General features: G+C 46.7%; 1 protein-coding gene across 5 annotated transcripts in view; it reads right to left on the bottom strand.

Moving 5' to 3' along the window:
• Nucleotides 1–18,761, bottom strand: part of SPMIP2 (sperm microtubule inner protein 2) — a 152,180-nt gene extending 133,419 nt beyond the window's left edge. For all 5 annotated transcript variants that reach the window (XR_011378555.1, XR_007913653.2, XR_011378554.1 and 2 more), the window contains exon 1: nucleotides 18,566–18,761. Coding sequence is in view for 2 of the 5 variants with exons in the window: in XM_008273487.4 (XP_008271709.2) it covers nucleotides 18,566–18,629 (64 nt within the window). In the remaining 3 variants the exon portion in view is untranslated. The remainder of the gene's footprint in view (nucleotides 1–18,565) is intronic.
• Nucleotides 18,762–21,508: the final 2,747 nt, after the last annotated feature.

The raw sequence follows: 21,508 nt of genomic DNA, 5'->3' as shown, positions 1-21,508 counted from the left end.
CCAGTCATCCTCCAGGCCATTAAAGCGAAGGTGCAAGAAGAACAAATACAACCACTGACTGGAGAAAGCCAACCGGTGACGGTGCCGCAGCCCAGGGCATCTCACCGGCAGAGGCTTCCAGTCCCCTGCGCCGACTTGCGTGCGAGCAAACTGCTTCTCCATGCTGGGCACAGGCCTCGGAGGGCCCCGAGGGGGCAGGCACCGGGAAGTGTTGATGGAGCAATCATTGATGGGGCTCTTGGCCAATCCATAGATGCACATAAATAGCCTCTTTATAGTGTGGACACAAAACGATCCACACCTACAGGCAGCGTTTCCACAGCTCCCGCTCCCTCTAGAAGCAGAGAGAGAATACGCACAGTGCTCTGGGGTTTGCTGCAAATGCTCCTTTCAATGTTTATCTTTCGAGCGGCTGGTTTTATGCCAAGGTCCATGATAAACTTTCATTTATCTCTGATCTACCCCAAGGGAGCCTAAGCCATGACCACCACCACCACCACCACTCCCCCTTCCTTTTTTTTTATTTAAAAAAGATCTGGAACCGGTTGCTTTTTGGCTTGTTTGCTGTGTATCCACGCAGACAGGGAGCATTTGCCTGTCTCAGAGGGTGTGTGTGCACAGAGGCAGCCGCACAAGCCTGTGCGGGGGCTCATGGGGAAGCCGAGTGTGGTTCGGGGTGGATCTTGTGTTCTAAGTGGCTGCAAAGTCCTCAGAAGAGGGAATGAGTGAGTGAGGGTTGCAGGTCAGGTCCTGGGACTGAGAATCCTAGGTTCTGCGGTTTTCGTTAACGTCTGTATTCAGCCCACACGACTACCATGGCTGCTTTGTTCCACTGCTATTTTGTGAAAAGAGGGCGGTGAGAGCTACCGACTTTGTAACTTGAACTTTGAGAGAGTCTGGAAATCCTTACAGGGAGGAGATGTGGGAGGTATTATTTCCTTCCTACGGACAAAGAATGCATCTACACCACCATTTTATTCACTAATCTCTCCTGAACCTAAGATAGGTTTGCTTGCATGCGTTGTGACTACTTAGACTCCTAATCATGCAGTCATCAATGCCATCATTCATTAGGCTGCAAAACAGAGTTCAATTTTAAATAATCATTTACAGAATGGTACACTGCACACTAGTTCGAATTACACAAATGTTCTCATTCTTTTTCCAAAAAAAAAAAAAAAAAAATGATGGGCTTTTTAAAAATCAGTGGTGTTGAGTCAAGTGTTCTGGTCTTCTAACTAGAGACCGATTAGACTGGCCTTAAAGGCAACGGAAGCGTGGGTTTCCAGGAGGGGCTCTATGGTCTTTGAGTCAGGTTCCCCATGATGTGTCGCATGGACTGCCCGTGTCACAGTCTCAGGCGTGCTTTTGTAACACGCAGGGTCCAGGTCAGCCAAAAAACATCTCAGAACATGGGTCTTAGGGCCTGAGACTCTGCACTCTTACGAGTGTGCAGGGGCAGAATTTGGCTCAGCGGGTTGCCACCTATAACACCCACAACCCACACTGAAGTGCCTGATTCATGTGCTGGCTGTTCTGCTTCCCGCTAACGCATACCCTGAGGGGCAGCAGGCAGGTCAAGCGCTTGGGTCTCTGTCACCTACATGGGAGACTCACGTAGAGTTCACTAATCCTGACGTTGGTCTTGGTACAGTTTGGGGTATGTAGGGAATAAATGAGTACACCGAAGATCTCTCTCCATCCAAATATAAACAAAAATAAATAAACATTTATTTTTAAGAGTATCTCCATAAGCAGTACTTATTTATATTATACTGGAGAATCAATGCCCTAGTTTTGGGGTCATGTTAGCTCAGAGGCCCCTTCAGGAAGAGCATCATGGTTAATTTTCATTAGGTGGGGCCGGCGCTGTGGCACAGTGGGTAAAGCTGCTGCCTGCAGTGCCAGCATCCCAGATGGGTGCCGGTTCGAGTCCCAGCTGCTCCACTTCCGATCCCGCTCTCTGCTATGGCCTGGTAAAACAGCAGAAGATGCCCCAAGTCTTTGGGCCCCTTCCCCGGCGACAGAGACCTGGAAGAATCTCCTGGCTCCTGGCTTCGGATCGGCGCAGCTCTGGCCATTGCAGCCAACTGGGGAGTGAAGACACTCTCTCTCTCTCTCTTTCTCTCTCTGCCTCTCCTCTCTCTGTGTAACCCTTTCAAATAAATTAAAAAAAAAAAAAATTGAGAGGTAGAGACAGAGAGAGAAAGGTCTTCCATCTGTTAGTTCACTCCCCAAATGGCCACAACGGCTGGTGCTGCGCCAATCCGAAGCCAGGAGCCAGGAGCTTCTTCCAGGTCTCCCATGTGGGTGCAGGGGCCCAAGCACTTGGACCATCTTCTACTGCTTTCCCAGGCCATAGCAGAGAGCTGGATTGGAAGAAGAGCAGCCGGGACTAGAACTGGCGCCCATATGGGATGCCAGCATAGCAGGTGGAGGATTAATGTACTGTGCCACAGCGCTGCCCCAATTTTGGTTCTTATTCACATTATTAAGGTAGCTTGGTAGACATTAGCCTATGTGTGTAAGAGGGACAGAAGCAATTGAGAATTTTTAAAGAAAATAAATGTACGTGCAAAGGAATGCAGAAACAAGCCGTGAAAGCAGACCAGCAACGACACCTAAACGGGTCATCTCGTTCTGTAACCCTGCGAGATGGGGTGCAGCCCTCTCTTTCCGTGGGGCCAGTTCAGGGGAGTTCCCCCTGCCCCGTGCCAAGGAGGTGCTTTGTCTGCTAGCACTATGCCGATAAGGTCCTGGCAGGATTTTCAGCAACTCCACATCCAGGAAACCCCACCCCGTAATTTCCCAAGAAAGAGAGGAGGGGAGGGGCGTGGGGGACCCGTACTCGCATCCATAAACGCTCTGCCCTTTCTAGTTGCTGGCAACTGAGGCTAGCAGGACAGCCAGGCACTTTATCACCTGCTGTGAGTGACACTGACTAGGGGCGAGGGGAAGTGTTCCCTGCTGGACGTCACCCTGTACTGCTCTCCTCCTGCAGGGTGGAAAGGAGAGGGGGATGGACTCCAGGTACACACAGACGACACCTGCAGCCTGTAGAAGACGTTCACTCGCTCCCTAAGCAGACCTCCCCAGGCACTGAATGACAGAGTTTTCATCAACCAACATTATGTAAACTCACAGGTGGAATTTCAGAATCTGCCAGAGAGACTGATCTCCCTCCTGCTGATTCACTCCACAGATGCCCTCAACAGCCGGGACGGGGCCAGGCGGAAGTCAGGGGCCAGGAACCCAGGCCAGGTTCCCACCTGGTGGCAGGAGCTCAACTGCTGTGTCATCACCCGCTGCGCGCCAGGACGTGCGATAGTACGACACTGGAACAGGGAGAGGAGTGGGCGCTCAAACCCGGGCACTGCCGGCAGCGATGTAGGCATGCCACGCGACGTCTTAGCTGCTGTGCCAAGTGGCCGCCCCTACAAAAATATTTTTAGTAGAACTCGTTCTTCTTTAGTATTACTTAGGTCCGGTTTACAAGAAAGCCCAAAAGGCTGACATTAGCAGGTTAATACATTGTGTGTGAGCCCTGATACATATCGTCAGAGACATCACGTTCCAGGCCAGCAGCTGACTCCTGTTGCTCATTTACTACAGCAGATGACAACAGTTAACCCACCCAAGGGCACCTCAAACAGTTCCTGGAGAAACCGAATTAAGGGGCCGGCGCTGTGGCATAGCAGGTGGAGCCGCTGCCTGCAGTGCTAACATCCCATATGGGCAGCAGTTCAAGCGCCCGCTGCTCCACTTCCTGTCCAGCTCTCAGCTATGGCCTGGGAAAGCAGCAGAGGACAACCCAAGCCCTTGGGCCCCTGCACTCACGTGGGAGACCCAGAGGAAGCTCCTGGCTCCTTGCTTCAGATCGCCGTAGCTCCAACCATTGCGGCCAGTTGGGGAGTGGACCAATGGATGGAAGACTCTCCACCTCTCCTCTCTCTGTGTAACTCTGACTTACAAATAAAACTAATAAAATAAAAATCTTTAAAAAAAAATTAAATGACAAGTTTCTTTTGTGTGAAAAACTGAAATCCATACACAGTCTCTTCATAATGTACATCTTCCATAAACTTTTTTTAAAAAGATTTATTTAATTGAGAGGCAGAATTATAGAAAGTGAGAAACAAAGAGACGGAGGGAGGGAGGGGGGGAGAGGGGGAGGGAGGGAGAGAGAGAGAGAGAGAGAGAGAGGAGAGGAGAGATCCAACATCCACTGGTTCACTCCCTACATGACAACAACAGCTGGGGGTGGGCCAGGCCAAAGCCAGGAGTCTGGAACTCCACCTGGATCTCCCACGTCCTGGCAGGAGCACAAACACTTTGGCCACCTGCAGCTGCTTTCCCGGGCACATGAGCAGGGAGCAGGCTCAGGAGTGGAGCAGCCGGGACTCTAACTGGCGCTCACGTGGGATGCTGGCATCACAGGCGTGAACGTTTGGTTCCCTGCCAAGTGCTCTAAATGGATTAACTCACGTGAAGCTCCCAGCATTGTTCTGGCTGCTTCACAGACGGTGTCAACGAAGCACCGAGAGGCACAGCCTCCCGTCTGAGGTCACGGCTGTCAGCCGACGGGAGACTCAGAATGATGTAGACCCTGGCCACTTAAGTCTGGCCCCTGAACCAGCAGCATCGCGTCACCAGGGCGCCTGAGGAAAAGGCAGAGGGGGGCATGCAGCTCAAGACCAAGGTGCCTGTGTCCCTCAGAGAACACCTGAGTTTGATACTCAGCTCTGGCTCCTAATGCAGACCCTGGGGGCAGTGGTGGTGCCTCAATGGCCGAGGTCCTGCCACTGATGGGGGAATCGTGGATTGAGTTTCCAGCATCCTTGTCTCATTTAGGGAGTGAACCAGTGGGTGGGAGCTCTTTCTGCCTCTGTCTTAGACAAAAGGAAAAAAAGGAAATGCCCTCCCGCTCTCTGGAATCAGAATCTGCATTTTGAGAAGATTCCCCAGGGAGGTCCATGCACGTTCAAGTTTTAAACCATTTGCTTAGATGAAATTGAGTTCTTTGCTTCCCTACATCTTTATTTTATTATTATTATTATTATTTTTTGACAGGCAGAGTGGAGAGTGAGAGAGAGAGACAGAGAGAAAGGTCTTCCTCTTGCCATTGGTTCACCCTCCAATGGCCGCCGCGGCCGGTGCACTGCACTGATCCGATGGCAGGAGCCAGGTGCTTCTCCTGGTCTCCCATGGGGTGCAGGGCCCAAGCACTTGGGCCATCCTCCACTGCACTCCTTGGCAACAGCAGAGAGCTGGCCTGGAAGAGGAGTGACCTGGACAGAATCCAGCACCCCGACCGGGACTAGAACCCCGGGTGCAGGCGCTGCAGGCGGAGGATTAGCCTATTGAGCCACGGCACTGGCCTCCTTCCATCTTTTTTAAAAAATATTTTTTATTCATGTATTTATTTGAGAGGCAGGAAGAGAGAGTGCTCCTACGAGCTGGTTAACTCCCCAAATGCCTACAATGACCAGGGCTGGGTCTCCCACATGGCTGGCGGGGACCCAACCATTTGACCCCTCACCTGCTACCTCCCAACGTGCATACATCAGCAGGAAGCTGGAACAAGGACCACAGCCAGGTATCAAACCCAGGAATGCAGGAAACTTAACCAGCACACAAAGGCCCGCCAGTCCTTTCTATCTTAATCTTAAGTAATAAATGTGTTAACTGCCCCTCAAAAAATAACTGAATTTTAAAAACCTGATTATGAGCCACAGCTTGTCCTTGGAAGTCCTCCTGTAGGGAGCTGGCTAAGATGCTTTTCAAGGTGAAGGCAGAAACTGACCTTTCACCCAGCAAATCACCATGGCGATGATTTAGATGGGCAATGATCTGAGACAGATTAATTTGTAGCTGTTGTCATCTGTATGGAAGGCCTCCTTGTATCACTTATGTTTTGGGAAAATAAGAATAAGTCTTGTAAAAAGGACAGTGTGGGACCGAGGAAAATGAAGGGAATGCACACGGTCTCCCCGCCTTGAATGAGTTCAGCAGGGTTTGCCGTGCGTAGCTCCTCGGTGAGCACCTGAACCCAGCGCTGCCACAGGTGTCGCGAGGCTAACACTGCCTGCATTTATTTTAAACAGAGGACTCGTATACACTATCAGAAGACCATTTCCAGCTATATTCGTCTTTCAGTTTTTTCTTAGTTTTGCATGCTGGTAAGAGTATATGTACATTGTGCACAACATATTTTCAAATAGAACATTTTGGTTCAAGGTAAACTGCACGCTGTGACAGCAGAAGAAAATGCTGGGGAAAAAAATAAACGCAGCTTCGCCAACCAAATGTGTCAGTGTCATTAACATGTCTACGCTTTGGCCATAAACTGGTTTTTAAGTATCTAACATATTGGCTCCATGGATTCCAGGGACGAGCCTGAAGACGGATTTGCAGTAGGGCTATTTTATGCTTTCTTCAAACAGGAAACCACCAGCGATTCAGTGTGCAGTCATTTTCTATTTTTAAAATAATTGAATCTGAGACATAACTATTAGTGTGACAGTCTCGCAGGGCAGAAAGCAGGACGAATAAATGGGTCTGAAACCCAGGCTAATGGAGCAGTGCTGCTCAAAATTCCGGATGCATTATGTACTGCTCCTACAACTCACAGTTTCATGCAGCGTAGTGGCTGTTGGCCACTCCTAGACGGTATTTCCAATTCTAACACGTCTCTAACAGAAGTCCCATGCTGTGAGCACTCTGTTACAAGGTGGTTTCTGAGTATCCCTGGTCTACCTGAGGTTTTCTCGTAGGTACATTTGACGGCTGGCTGAATATATTAATATTTGTATTTAGTTAGTGTTATGGATAGAATGCACACAAGTACCTCCCACAGACAGGGTGGAACAGAGGTTTCTTTCTGATCAAGGCTATATGACAGGCTTCACTGCTCCCAGCTGAGAAAGATACGTTAAACTAGATTGTGTTTTAGTTTCTTTTACATTGTATCTCCTATATTTATTATTCCATAACTAGCTTTCACTTGGACCAAATGGGAATTCATTTGCAAAAATCTAAATTAGGGGCCAGCACTGTGGTGCAGTGGGTTAACGCCCTGGCCTGAACCGCTGGCATCCCATATGGGCGCCAGTGTAAGACCCGGCTGCTCCACTTCCCATCCAGCTCTCCGCTGTGGCCTGGGAGAGCAGTAGAAGATGGCCCAAGTCCTTGGGCCCCTGCACCCACTGGGAGACCCAGAAGACGCTCCCGACTCTTGGCTTTGGATTGGTGCAGCTCCAGCTGTTGCGGCCAACTGGGGAGTGAACCATCAGATGGAAGACCTCTCTTTCTCTCTCTCTCTCACTGCCTGACTCTCAAGTAAAATAAATCTAAGAAAAAAAAATCTAAATTAAAGAAAATCTTTTTCGGGGCAGATGTTTGGCCTAGCAGCCCAGGTGTCAGATGGGACACCCTCACCCACACTGGGGGACCTGGGTTCAGTTTCCCCTCCGGCTGTTGCTGATGACTCAAGTGGCTGGGTCCCTACCACCCTCGAGGGTGAACTGAGTTCTTGGCTCCAAGCTTCAGCCAGGCCCAGCCTTGGCAGTTATAGGAAACTGGGGAGTGAACCAGCAAATGAGGGCACTCTCTCTCTCTCTCCCTCTCTGATCTCTGTCACATGGAAAATACACATACTTCTATGTTTTAAATAAGTGCAATTTTTAAATATTAAAACAGCTTCGGTCTTGGCATTGGGTAAACAAATCATGTCATTTGCATATAAACACATGTTCAAACATGCATAACAATGCTCTGAAACATTTTAAACCTCTTCATAGTTTTATTTACAATAGTAAGTCTTTGTAATCCAAAAACCTTAAATCTTTGTAATACCAAAGTAACATTATAAAATCTCTTCACTACATTGTAAACATAGCAAACTGATATTAAAAAAAGAGCCAGCAAATAAGTGTTTTTAAAGTACAATGAACTTGCCCTATTAGATGAAAACTCAGTTATCAGAAACATGCGGATTATAGAAATAAGGACAAGGTTCAGCTTTGGAGGCACTGACTGGCAAACAGCTTAGAGGAACGTTTTCAACCGATCAGAATCTCCACTCTCGGCATCGGAAAAGCATGCGCACAGGGTGTCCCCAGGCTGAACACCCAATGCACTTGAAGAGTGGAGTTATACACCAATCTTTAAAGTCTTTAAAGTTGGACTCACTGACAGTTTCCTCAAGAAGAATTTAGAGCCTTTTATTGAAAGCTAAATAAGTTCCAAGATCCCTCTATAATGTAAGAGATGCTTTATGTTCCTACTATGACATTAAAAAGGACAGAAATGGGAGGAGAGGACAGAAATACAAAAGAGGCGATTGTTCTCCTGTGTCACCCCCTCTGTGTTATTTCTCAAGGACTTGGAACCACGTTTGTGTCTCTCCGGCTTGCCACACTCAGCTGAGGTAGACCTTTTTTTTTTTTTTTTAAAGATGTATCAGTTGAAAGGCGGAGCTCAGAGAGGAGAGAGACACCGGAGGAAGATCTCCATCCGCTGGCTCACTCCCCACATGGGCTGCGACAGTCAGGGCTGACTCGGGCTGAAGCTAGGAGTCCGGAACTCCGCCCGTGTCTCACACGCGAGTGGTGGTGGCACAGCGCCTGGGCCTGCTGCCTTCCCAGGCACATGAGCAGCGAGCTGGACTGCGAGCAGAGTGACCAGGACCTGTACTGACCTGCACCACACCACAGCCCCTGCGGAAGACGCTTAGGTTGACCAAATCAGCCTAAGATATCCTGCAGTCCAGGAGATTACACGCTTCTGGAAGAAGGAGAATGTCTTACTTGTGTTCACGTGTGTATGCTCTGAATCTCACGCCCAACTTTATACGACTCAGTTGGGATTTGATAACTTGAATTGATGTTTGATAAACTGAATTTCAAATATAATTGATGAAAAAACAGGTGTCAAAAATATGTCTTTAAGGAAAAATATAGGGGCCGGCGGTGTGATGTAGCAAGTAAAGCTGCCACCTACAGTGCCGGCATCCCATACGGGCGTTAGTTCGAGTCCCAGCTGCTCCACTTATAATCCAGCTCTCTGCTGTGGCCTGGGAAAGCAGTAGAAGATGGCCCAAGTCCTTGGGCCCCTGCACCCACGTGGGAGACCCAGAAGAAGCTCCTGACTCCTGGCTTCAGATCGGCACAGCTCCAGCCACTGCGGCCATCTGGGGAGTGAACCAGTGGATAGAAGACCTCTCTTTTTCTCACTCTCTGCCTCTGTAATTCTGTGTTTCAAATAAATAAATAAATAAATCATTTTTTAAAAAAGAAAAATATAAAAACGTGATAGAAAAATAAGATTTGACAAGTGATCAGATTAGTAAAGAAGGCCAGGTACAATAAGTAAATCCTGTGAACCATATGTAGATAATGGAGTTTCACTAAAAATTTGAAAAATTAAAATTAAAATAGTTACATTTATCACTGATGAATACAAAAATAGCGTTATACCTATAGCAAGAGAAAACTGATTTTTCAAATTAAATTAGAAATAACTAAAATCTTATAAAACTCTGAAAAGTACACTCAAATCACCCTTAGCACTACCATACAACTTCTCATTAGTTTCCTGTCCTCACAAATGGTTATTTTTCCTACACATGAACATCCAAAATAATTTTTAAAGGTTTCTTTATTTTATTTTAAAGGCAGAGAGGCAGAGGGAGAGAGAGAGAGAGAGAGAGAGAGAGAGAGAGAGAGAGAGAGAGATCTTACATCCACTGGCTCACTCCCCAGATGGCCACAATGCCAGAGCTGTGCCAATCCAAAGCCAGGAGCCAGGAGCTTCTTCCTGGTCTCCCACATGGGTACAGGAGCCCAAGGACTTGGGCCATCTTCTACTGCTTCCTGAGGCCATAGCAGAGAGCTGGATCGGAAATGGAGCAGCCGGGACTCGAACTGGTGCCCATATGGGATGCTGGCAATGCAGGTGGCGGCTTCACCCACTACATCACAGTGCTGGCTCCCAAAATAATTTTTTAAAATGATTTCTCATGTTATGTTGTTGCATGATATTCACGGTTAACAGTGACAAAATCAGGTCAAGTTGTAGCACAGTGGGTTAAGGTGCCACCTGTGACACCCGCATCCCACACGAGTGCAAGTCCGAGCTGCTCCACTTCTGAACAGCTCTCTGCTAATGGGCCTGGGAAAACAGTGGGAGATGGTCCAAGTGCTTTTGGCCCCTGCTACCCATGTGGAAGACCTGGATGGAGTTCTGGGCTCCTAGCAATACATCTCAAGGACATAGAAAAACAACAGCACACCAAACCCAAAGCTAATAGGAGAAAAGAAATAATTAAAATTAGAGAAGAAATCAACAAAATTGAAATAAGAAAAGTAAAAAAAATCAGCAAAACAAAGAGCTGTTTTTTGGAAAAATAAACAAAATTGACACATCATTGGCTCAACTAACCAAAAACAAGAGGGAGAAGACCCAAATCAATAAAACAGAGATGAAAAAAGGAAATGTAACAACAGACACCACAGAAATAAAAAGAATCATCAGAAATTACTACAAAGAGCTTATGCCAACAAACTGGAAAACCTAGAAGAAATGGATAGATTCCTGGACATATACAACCTACATAAATTGAGCCATGAAGACACAGAAATCCTAAACAGGTCAATAACCACGATAGAAATTGAATCAGTAATAAAGACCCTCCCAGCAAAGAAAAGCCTAGGACCAGATGCTGAATTCTATCAGACTTTTAAGGAAAAACTAGCTCCAATTCTTAAGCTATTCAAAACAACTGAAAGGGAGGGAATCCTCCCGAACTCCTTCTAGGAAGCCAGCATCACCTTAATTCCTAAACCAGAAAAACATACAACAGAGAAAGAGAACTATAGACCAATTTCCCTGATGAACATAGATGCAAAAATCCTCAACAAAATATTAGCCAATTAAATCCAACAACACATTAGAAAGATCAGACACCCAGATCAAGTGGGATTTATCCCTGGTATGTAGGAATGGTTCAATACTCGCAAATCAATGTGATATATCACATTAACAAACTGAAGAACAAAAATCATATGATTTTCTCAACTTTTGCATTTGATAAAATACAACACCCTTTCATGATGAAAACTCTAAGCAAATTGGGTATAGAAAGGACGTTCCTCAACACAATCACGGCAACTTATGACAAACCCACAGTCAGCGTCCTATTGAATGGGGAAAAGTTGGAAACATTCCCACTGAGACAGGGAACCAGACAAGGATACCTACTCTCACCATTGCTATTCCATATAGTCCTGGAAGTTCTAGACAGAGCCATTAGGCAAGAAAAAGAAATCAAAGGGATACAAATTGGGAAGGAGGAAATCAAACTATCTCTTTTGCAGACAACGTGATTCTACATATAAGGGATCCAAAAGACTCCATGAAGAGGCTATTGTAATTCATAGAAGATCTTGCCAAAGTGGCAGAAAATAAAAATCAACACACAAAAGTCAACAGTCTTTGTATACACTGACAATGCCACGGCTGAGACCAAATGTCTAAATCCAATTCCATTAACAACAGCTACCAAAAAAATCAAATACCTTGGAATAAATTTAACCAAGAATGTCAAAGATCTCTACAATGAAAATTATAAAACATAAAAGAAATAAATATGAGAAGAAACAAAAAATGGAAAAATATTCCATGTTCATGGATTTTAAGAATCAATATCAGGGCCGGCGCTGTGGCACAGTGGGTTAACGCCCTAGCTTGAAGTACTGGCATCCCATATGGGCACCAGTTCTAGCCCCGGCTGCTCCTCTTCCAATCCAGCTCTCTGCTATGGCCTGGGAAAGCAGCAGAAGATGGCCCAAGTCCTTGGACCCCTGCACCCACGTGGGAGACCTGGAAGAAGCTCCTGGCTCCTAGCTTCAGATCAGCCCAGCTCCGGCCATTGCAGCCATCTGGGGAGTGAACCAGCAGATGGAAGACATCTCTCTGTCTCTACCTCTCTCTGTAACTCTATCTTTCAAATAAATAAAAATAAATCTTTAAAAAAAAAAGAATCAATATCATCACAATGTCCATACTTCCAAAAGCAATTTACAGATTCAATGCAATACTAATCAAAATACCAAGGACATTCTTCTCAGAAAAAGAAAAAAATGATGTTGAAATTCATATGGAAACACAGGAGACCCCAAATAGCTAACACAATCATATGCAACAAAAAACAAAGCCAGAGGCATCACAACATCAGAATTCAGGACATTGTACAGGGGCAGTTTTAATCAAAATAGCCTGGTACTAAAACAGATGGACAGACCAATGGAACAGAACAGAAATGCCAGAAATCAACCCACACATCTACAATCAACTTGCCTTTGACAAAAGAGCTAAAACCAATCCCTGGAGCAAGTACAGTCTCTTCAACAAACGGTGCTGGGAAAACTGGATCTTCACACGCAGAAGCATCAAGCAAGACCCCTATCTTAAACCTCAATCACACAAAAATCCAATCAAAAGGGAGTAGAGATCTAAATCTATGACCTGGTATCATCAAATTATTCGAGAACATTGGGGAAATCCTACAAAACATTGGCATAGGCAAAGATTTCTTGGAAAAGACCCCAGAGGCACAGGCAATCAAAGTCAAAATAGACAAATAGGAATACATCAAATTGAGACGCTTCTGTACTGCAAAAGAAACACTCAGCGAAGTGAAGAGGCAACCAGTAGGATGGGAGAAAATATTGGCAAACTATGCAACTGATAAAGGATTAATATATAAAGAGATCAAGAAACTCCACAACAACAAAACAACACAGCAAAGAAATGGACCAAAGACCTCAACAGACATTTTTCCAAAGAGGAAATCCAAATGGCCAACATCAAAAAAACGCTCAGAATCATTAGCCATCAGGGAAATGCAAATCAAAACCACAATGAGGTTTCACCTCACCCCAATCAGAATGGCTTTCACACAGAAATCAACAAACAAAAAATGCTGGTGAGGAGGTGGGGGAAAAAGGTACCCTAATCCACTGTTGGTAGGAATATAAATTGGTAAAGCCACTGTGGAAGACAGTATGGAGATACCCAGAAATCTGAATATAGACCTGCCATGTGACCCGGCCATCCCACTCCCAAGAATTTACCCGAGGGAAATGAAATCTGCATACGAAAGACTAATCTGTACCTCTATGTTTATTGCAGCTCAATTCCCAACAGGTAAGATATAGAATCTACCCAAATGCCCATCAACTGAAGACTGGATAAATTATGGGATAGGTACACCATGGAGTACTACACAGTGGTAAAAAAAAAATAAAAACAGGAAATCCAGTCATTTGCAACAAAATGGATGAAACTAAAACATCAAGAAGCCAGATCCAAAAGGACAAACACCGCACGCTCTCCCTGACCTGTGACACCAACAGAGCATCTCAAAGGCACCTGCAGAAGTGAAGCTGCCACTGTGAGAAGCACCGGCTCCGACAGCCCTGGTCTTGACTTCTGAGGAACAGGGTTTTTTCATACTATTTGTTGAATTCTTAACATAGAGGTAATCACATGTGTATAAAGTTGATTGAAAATATGTCTTAGTAAAAAAAAATAAGAGTGGGAATAAGAGAGGGAGGAGGAAGGGAGTGGGAGAGTGGGTGGCAGGGTGGGTGCTGTGGGAAGAATCACGATGTTTTTAAAGGTACAATGATGAGGGGCCGGTGCCATGGCGCACTACGTTAATGCTGCGCCTGTGGCGCCAGCATCCCATATGGCGCCAATTCTAGTCCCAGCTGCTCCTCTTCCAGTCCAGCTCTCTGCTGTGGCCTGGGAGAGCAGAAGATGGCCCAAGTGCTTGAGCCCCTGCACCTGCATGGGAGGCCAGGAGGAAGCACCTGGCTCCTGGCTTCAGATCAGCGCAGCTCCGGCTGTTGTGGCCACTTGGGGAGTGAACCAACAGAAGGAAGACCTTTCTCTGTCTCTCTCTCTCTGTAACTCTGCCTGTCAAATAAATAAATAAAATTAAAAATAAATAAATAAAGTTGCAATTATGAAATGTATAAAGTTTGCATTCTTTAAATAAAATGTTTCTGGGGAAAAAATAAGTAAATAAATGCAAAAAACATTACATGTAATTTAGAAGATAATTTGACAGTTTCCTGCCAGGTTAAACAAATGAGCCAATAACCACATTCCTAGGTATTTTCTAAATGTATTCAAAAACATGCCCCCATAAAAGCTTGCATGCAGAGGCAGGCGTTGTGGCCCAGCAGGTAAAGTTGCCTCTTGGAACGGGCACGGCCCATATCAGAGTGCTGGTGCAAACCTCAGCTATTCTGATCCTGACCCTGCTTCCTGCTAACGCACACCCTGAGAGACAGCAGATGACGGCTCAAGTGCGTGTGGCCCTGACACCCATATGGGAGACCCAAGTGGGGTCCTGGGTCCTGGTTTCAGCTTGGTCCAACACTAACTGTTGTGGGCATTTGGGGAATGAACCAAGATCTGTATGTGTGTGTGTGCATGTGTGTGTGCGGGTGTGCACATGCACATATGTTTCACTCAATGGCTCTGATGCTCTGCCTTTCAAGTAGATAAAAATCAATAAATGAACTTTAAAAAAAAAAAGCTGAGGCCAGCACAGTGGTATGACAGGTTGAACCGTTGCCGGCGATGCTGGCATCTCATATGGGTACCAGTTTGGGTCCCAGCTGCCCCACTTCTGATCCAGCTCCCTGTGAATGCTGCTGGAAAGCGGTAGAAGATGGTCCAAGTCCTTGGGCCCCTGTACCCATGTGGGAGACCTGGAGAAAGCTCTTGGCTCCTGTCCTCGAACTGGCCTAGCCCCAGCCTTTGTAGCCATTTGGGGAGTGAGCTAGTGGATAGAAGAGCTCTTTCTCTGTCTCTCCCTTTCTCTGTAAACTCAGTCTTTCAAATAAATAATTTAAAAAAAACAAGCTATGTAAAATACTTTTTGAAGGTTCTTTCACAATTGCCAAAAACTTGAAGCAACCAAGAAGTCCTTTACTCAGAAATGAATAAACAAATTGTAATACATACATGCAGTGAAACGTTATTCAATATAATACAAGAAATAACTATCAAGTCATAAAAAGATATGAAGGAACCTTAAGTTCATAGAGATAAGGGAAAGAAGCCAACCTGAAAAACTTACACTCTGCGATTCCAGCCCTACCTATGATGGATGGGATTTTAGAATGTGTGTAAAGTCCACGCATTCTGTATGACGCTATCATAGTGGGTACACGGTCTTATGGGTTGGTCAAAACTCATACTTAATAGAACGAAAAGCAAACTTTAATGCACGCAATGTAACAAACTCACTTAGGAGGTCGAGAGATTCCAGTAAGGAACTCAGACTGACACTAGAGCCAACTGTACCATAAACATAAGCAAGAACGCACTGAGGGGGAGGGTGCTGACCTAAGTAACTCTGGAAATAAGTCCAGCGTCCAAGACAAGGCAGAAGGAAACGCAGCAAGTGCTTCACTTGAGCTGATAAAGCTCTTTCTCACCTTACAGGTTACAGTCCTGACACTGCTATCTGTGTCTCTTGGAACTGAATAATGAAATAAATGGAAGGTGCGTGGTGGGAGCCGCAGTTGTTGCTATTGGAGTAGGAATTCATAGACAAGTAAGGGGAGGTGGCCGGCGTGATCCATACAGTGATGGGTTGGAGTTGGAGACACAATTAAAAACTCATCTTGGCCGGCGCCGCGGCTCACTGGGCTAATCCTCCACCTTGCGGTGCTGGCACACCGGGTTCTAGTTCCGGTCGGGGCGCCGGAGTCTGTCCCAGTTGCCCCTCTTCCAGGCCAGCTCTCTGCTGTGGCCCGGGAGTGCAGTGGAGGATGGCCCAGGTGCTTGGGCCCTGTACCCCATGGGAGACCAGGAGAAGGACCTGGCTCCTGCCATTGGATCAGCGTGGTGCGCTGGACGCACGCAGTGCGGCCATTGGAGGGTGAACCAACAGCAAAGGAAGACCTTTCTCTCTGTCTCTCTTTCTCACTGTCCACACTGCCTGTCAAAAAAAAAAAAAAAAACAACTCATCTTGAGCTCACAGATACAGATGGTTACACACAGGAATTTTTAGATACATGTGTGTACACACACACACACGCACACGTTAGCACAGACACACAGATCCCCTTGCTCTGTTGTTGAGAGGCCTACGAGAAATGACGCTCCAGTAGCAATAAGCACACCTAGTGTCCAGATCTGGTTGCTGATATCCAATAAAGGGACTGGAGGTCCTTGTAGAAATGGCTGACTGTGGAACTAAGGCAGGAAAGACCTAAGATGATCTTGGAGCAACTTCTAGCACTAGAAAGTACGGAAATGCTCAACAAAACAAACTAAAAAATCTCACATTAATGCAAGTATGTCAAAGAGGCACACAAGACAACTGCAGGAGCCCCCGCCGACCAAACATGGAGCAATGTGCAATAAAGTAAATAAACTAGTACTTGAATACAGCCCACAGTATAAAACACATATCTGAGTTAATACTAACAGCCACATAAATGACGGAATTGAGCATGAAATGAAGAACAGACCAATCTCCCACGTAACAGATGTGGATTCCCCGTCCTCAAGGGGAGGGTGACTCCCACTCTTCGGGGGTGGGTGGCGTATGCAGACTTCTCCAGAGAGCACGGCAGAGAAGGGGGAGGGACGAACAGCTCCACGAGGGAGAAACCTGACGGTCATCACCACAGCCAGGCGGCCAAGGCCCATAGCAGCAGCCATAAACCATGCGCACAGCACCTGCCTGCAGAGGGCGTGAGGAAAAGCACGCTCGACCTGTATGGCCTTGCTCCCAAAACTCCCGACCCCAGTTTAATCCCAAGGAAAGCATCAAGCAAATTCAGCATCAAGGATTTTCCACAGTACTCATGACCCTACTCAAGTTTTTTTAAAACGGTCATCCAAAACAAGGAAATGTCTGAGAAATTGTCACAATCAAGATGATTGTAAACATGATAAGTAAATGTAATGTAGTGTCCTTCAGGGGATCCCAGAACGGAAAAAGAACACTAGGTAAAACGAAGGAAGTGTGAACAAAGCACGTACTGTAGTTAACTAGAACATACCAGTATCGGTCCACTAACTGTAACAAAAGTACCACACTAACCCATAAGGCGTTAATAACAGAGGAAATACCAGAATACTCTGAACTAACTTTGCAATTTTCTTATAAATATAACACGTCTCTAAAAAATAAAGTCTACTGGAGCTGGTGTTGTGGCACAGTGGGTTAAGGCGCTGCCTGAAACAGCAGCAGTCCCTATCAAAGTGTTAGTCTGAGCCCACATGCTCCTCCTCCAATTCAGCTCCCTGCTGATATGCCTGGGAAGGCAGCAAAAAATGGCCCAAATACTTGAGCCCCCTGCCACCCACATAGGAGACCCAGATGGTCTCCTGGCTCTTGTCTGGTTCAGACCTGACTGTTGCAGCCATCCAGGGAGTAAACCAGAGTATAGAAGATCTCTCTGTCTGTGTACCTCTCCATCACTCTGCTTTTCATATACATAAATCAAATACTATTACGAAAAGTCTAAGAGGTAGGATCGGCGTCTCAGATGTAACTTACTTCAGGACTCAACAGAAAACACCCAGATCCATCCCTTGGTCCTACTCCTGACTGCTCCTACAGAGACTCCTTGGGTTCCCAGCCCACATGTGGGTCCTCAGTAGCTTCAGGTTCAGACCGACACTACCCAACAGCAGGAGGAGTTTCTCTGCCCAGAACTCACGCGTAGGGCTCACATTGGAGCCCTGTTAGTGTTGCCTGGCAAGACGTGGGTCATGTCTGAACCAGCCACTCTGCAGGACGGTGTGCCTGGCTCCCCCTGTCATGAGGCAACCTAGGGATGAAGCACCGTTCTCATCAGCAAGCACACTCCGTGACGGAAGCAGTGGTCTCCCCAAAGTCCACGAGACTTACAAGGAGGGGAGAAGATGAGCATGAGGAGAGCAATATAAATCACAAATACACAAGTGCCTATTTTCTGTGACCTATAAACTATGGTCATGATTTGGAAAGATAATGGAAATATGATGAAGTTGTATTTATATCTTAAAGGCCTCCCATAATTAGTCTTAATCTAGTTTTTAGATTCTTATTACAATTCAACACATACAACACACATGCATAACTGCCCAAATCATTTAAAGCAAGTTGAAGGAACAAAACACAAATCAACAACTTTACCAGGTTTAATTCACATCTTGCTCAAACTTTCATCAAGAAAGATGTTTATAGACACAAGAAACTCAAATCAGTAATAATGAAAACGTGATAACAAGTTTACTTTGTTAACATCAAAGCAACTCTCCCTACACAAACCATAGATGTTACGCTAAAAGAAGGCTTCCCCATGAAAGCTCAGATACAGTGACAATGCTATGTTAAAGATGTGTTGATGACAAGGTGTGAACAGCCGAGTCATCACCTAAGACAGCAGCACTGTAAATCATTGTCGTATCCACCACGGATCATCTAGGTGAAACATAAAAAAGTTTGGCTCTGCGGGAGAGCGTACACAAAAACCCTTTATTTACCTGTAATAATCATCCGCTTCCCCACTGTTGCAGATTTCGGCTCTCGGTGGAATACAGATGCCATGGCTGGCGTCTCCACCAGGCCCCTGGGATTTCTTCCGCAAGCTCTCCCGGCAGCTGGCTGAGAGCGCAGGAAGGATCCAACGGCTGAGCGGCCCCTGCTCTGCCTGTCTGCAGCCTCAACTAGGCGGTTGCTAAGGACTCTCGACGACAGGGAGCTGGAGTGTTCCGTGAACAGAGAGCGGTGTTCCAGCCTCCAAGAACAGGAAGTCGCGAGCTGGCGCACTCCCAGGACTGCATCCAGTAACAACTCTTCGTTATCCGTCAGTATCAGGGCAGGTGCTACATCTCCACGGGGCTTAATGTCCCGGACAGCCCAGCTGACCCACTCACAACTGTCTTGGCAGCATTTCCCAGGGAACAGGTTATGGCAAAGAACAAAATCAACAGCAGGGGCCGGCGCTGAGGCATGGCGGGTAAGGCCGCCACAAGCAGTGCTGGCATCCCATATGGGCACAGGTTCGAGTCCCAATGGCTCCACTTCCGATCCAGCTCTCTGCTACGGCCTGGGAAAGCAGTAGAAGATGGCCCAAGTCACTGGGCCCCTGCACCAACATGGGAAGACCCAGAAGAAGCTCCTGGCTCCTGGCTTCAGATCAGTCCAGCTCCAGCCATTGCAGCTATCTGGGGAATGAACCATTGGATGGAAGACCTCTCTCTCTGCCTCTGTGTCTCTAACTCTGCCTTTCAAATAATAATAAATAACTCTTAAAAAAATAACAAGGAGTCAAGCAGAAAACATGAAGTACGGTTAAATATATTTGAAAAACATTAGCTAAATAAAATACAAGATTACGTTAATAAATGAATATGATAATTTTATGTATATTTCTTTTAAGCCTCATATTTAAATACTTCTTTAAATGCAAGTTGTGCTTTGGTCATTTCAGTTTCCTTGTGGTTCTAATCTGTGTGGTCCTATGAGCCTGTACACACACAATTCACTCTTCCTACCGCTTTCCTAGGCGAATATTTCTTGACCTCTGAAAGCCAATGTCAATCTTCTCTTCCAGAAATACATTTACAGACATAGCTCAGTAACCTTCTTCTAGAAGGTTCCTGAAATTTAACTTCTGTGGCATTGTGTTTAGACTTATCTTTTTAACTCTTACCACTTCGTTTTACGTTTTTATTTAGCTGCTTATTTGAAAGACAGAAAAATAGAGACAGACAGAGATCTCCCATGTACTGGTTCATTCCACAAATGCCCAAAACAGCTGGGATAGGGCCAGGCCCAAGCCAGAGCCCAAAACTCAATCCAGGTCTCTGGTATGAGTGGCAGGGAGCCAAATACTTGAGCCAATACCTGTTGCCTCCCAGAGTGAACATTAGCAGGAAACTGGATTCAGGAGTTGGGGCTGGAACTCGAACCCGGACATCCTCCTATGGGACGAGGGCATTCCAAGTGGCATCTTGACAACCATGCCCAACACCCACTCTTTCCACTTTAATTCTATCGATTTTGTCTACCTCTCCACTGGCATCTGCTTTCTAGAAGTTCATGATAAAATCATCTTTATTTATATCTCAGTCTTCAGAGACTGATATGTAATTAGCTGGTCAATAATTTTTGTGGGATGAATAAATGAATGGAAAGGTAATCCCAGGCTTCTCGGAATTATAATATTGATTACCTGGTAATCAACTGCATGTGAATTCTAGTAGTAGTTTTGAATTCAACATGAAATACGAACATACGACTAAAAGCTTGCAGAAAATAGAGTTAAGAGAGATGTTTGGTAAAAACATTCGAAGTCCATATATTGTTTTTTCATAATACAGACTTTCCACGATTTCTTAATAATTCATATTTGCTTGAGAGACAGAAAAGACTGCACTAGAGCTCACATGCACTGGTTCACTCTCCAAATACCCACAGCAGCCTGGGGCAGGGCTGGGATGAAGTCGGGACCCGGGAACTGAACGCAGGTTCCGCCCAAGACTTGGGCCACCACCCGATGCCTCCCACGCTCCATGGTAGCTGGAAGCTGGAATCAGGAGTGGGAACTGTGGACCCAACCAAGAGAATCTGGGACCAGACGTGGTTGTTCTAACCAGCGTCTTAACCCCTAGGCCAAATATCCAACTCCTTCCAAGAACTTCTTCGAAGTTCCCTTGGAAATTTCTTTACTGGAAATGGAACGTCTGCTGTTTGTGGAGAATTAAAACAAAACCAGGACACTCACTCTGCAGAGGGACACCAGCACGGTGGACAGAGCCGTGTGCCATGGCAGCCCCCTCCCAGTGCTCACTCTGCAGAGGGACACCAGCACGGTGGACAGAGCCGTGTGCCATGGCAGCCCCCTCCCAGTGCTCACTCTGCAGAGGGACACCAGCACAGTGGACAGAGCCATGTGCCGCGGCAGCCCCCTCCCAGTGCTCACTCTGCAGAGGGACACGAGTGCAGTGGACAGAGCCATGTGCCGCGGCAGCCCCCTCCCAGTGCTCACTCTGCAGAGGGACACGAGTGCAGTGGACAGAGCCATGTGCCACGGCAGCCCCCTCCCAGTGCTCACTCTGCAGAGGGACACGAGTGCAGTGGACAGAGCCATGTGCCGCGGCAGCCCCCTCCCAGTGCTCACTCTGCAGAGGGACACCAGCACGGTGGACAGAGCCATGTGCCGCGGCAGCCCCCTCCCAGTGCTCACTCTGCAGAGGGACACCAGCATGGTGGACAGAGCCATGTGCCGCGGCAGCCCCCTCCCAGTGCTCACTCTGCAGAGGGACACCAGCACGGTGGACAGAGCCATGTGCCGCGGCAGCCCCCTCCCAGTGCTCACTCTGCAGAGGGACACCAGCACGGTGGACAGAGCCGTGTGCCATGGCAGCCCCCTCCCAGTGCTCACTCTGCAGAGGGACACCAGCACGGTGGACAGAGCCGTG

The sequence above is a fragment of the Oryctolagus cuniculus genome, chromosome 8 (genome assembly GCF_964237555.1).
Source record: "Oryctolagus cuniculus chromosome 8, mOryCun1.1, whole genome shotgun sequence".
NCBI classification, from domain to species: Eukaryota; Metazoa; Chordata; class Mammalia; order Lagomorpha; family Leporidae; genus Oryctolagus; species Oryctolagus cuniculus.
This window is presented reverse-complemented; position numbering and strand designations above follow the sequence as displayed.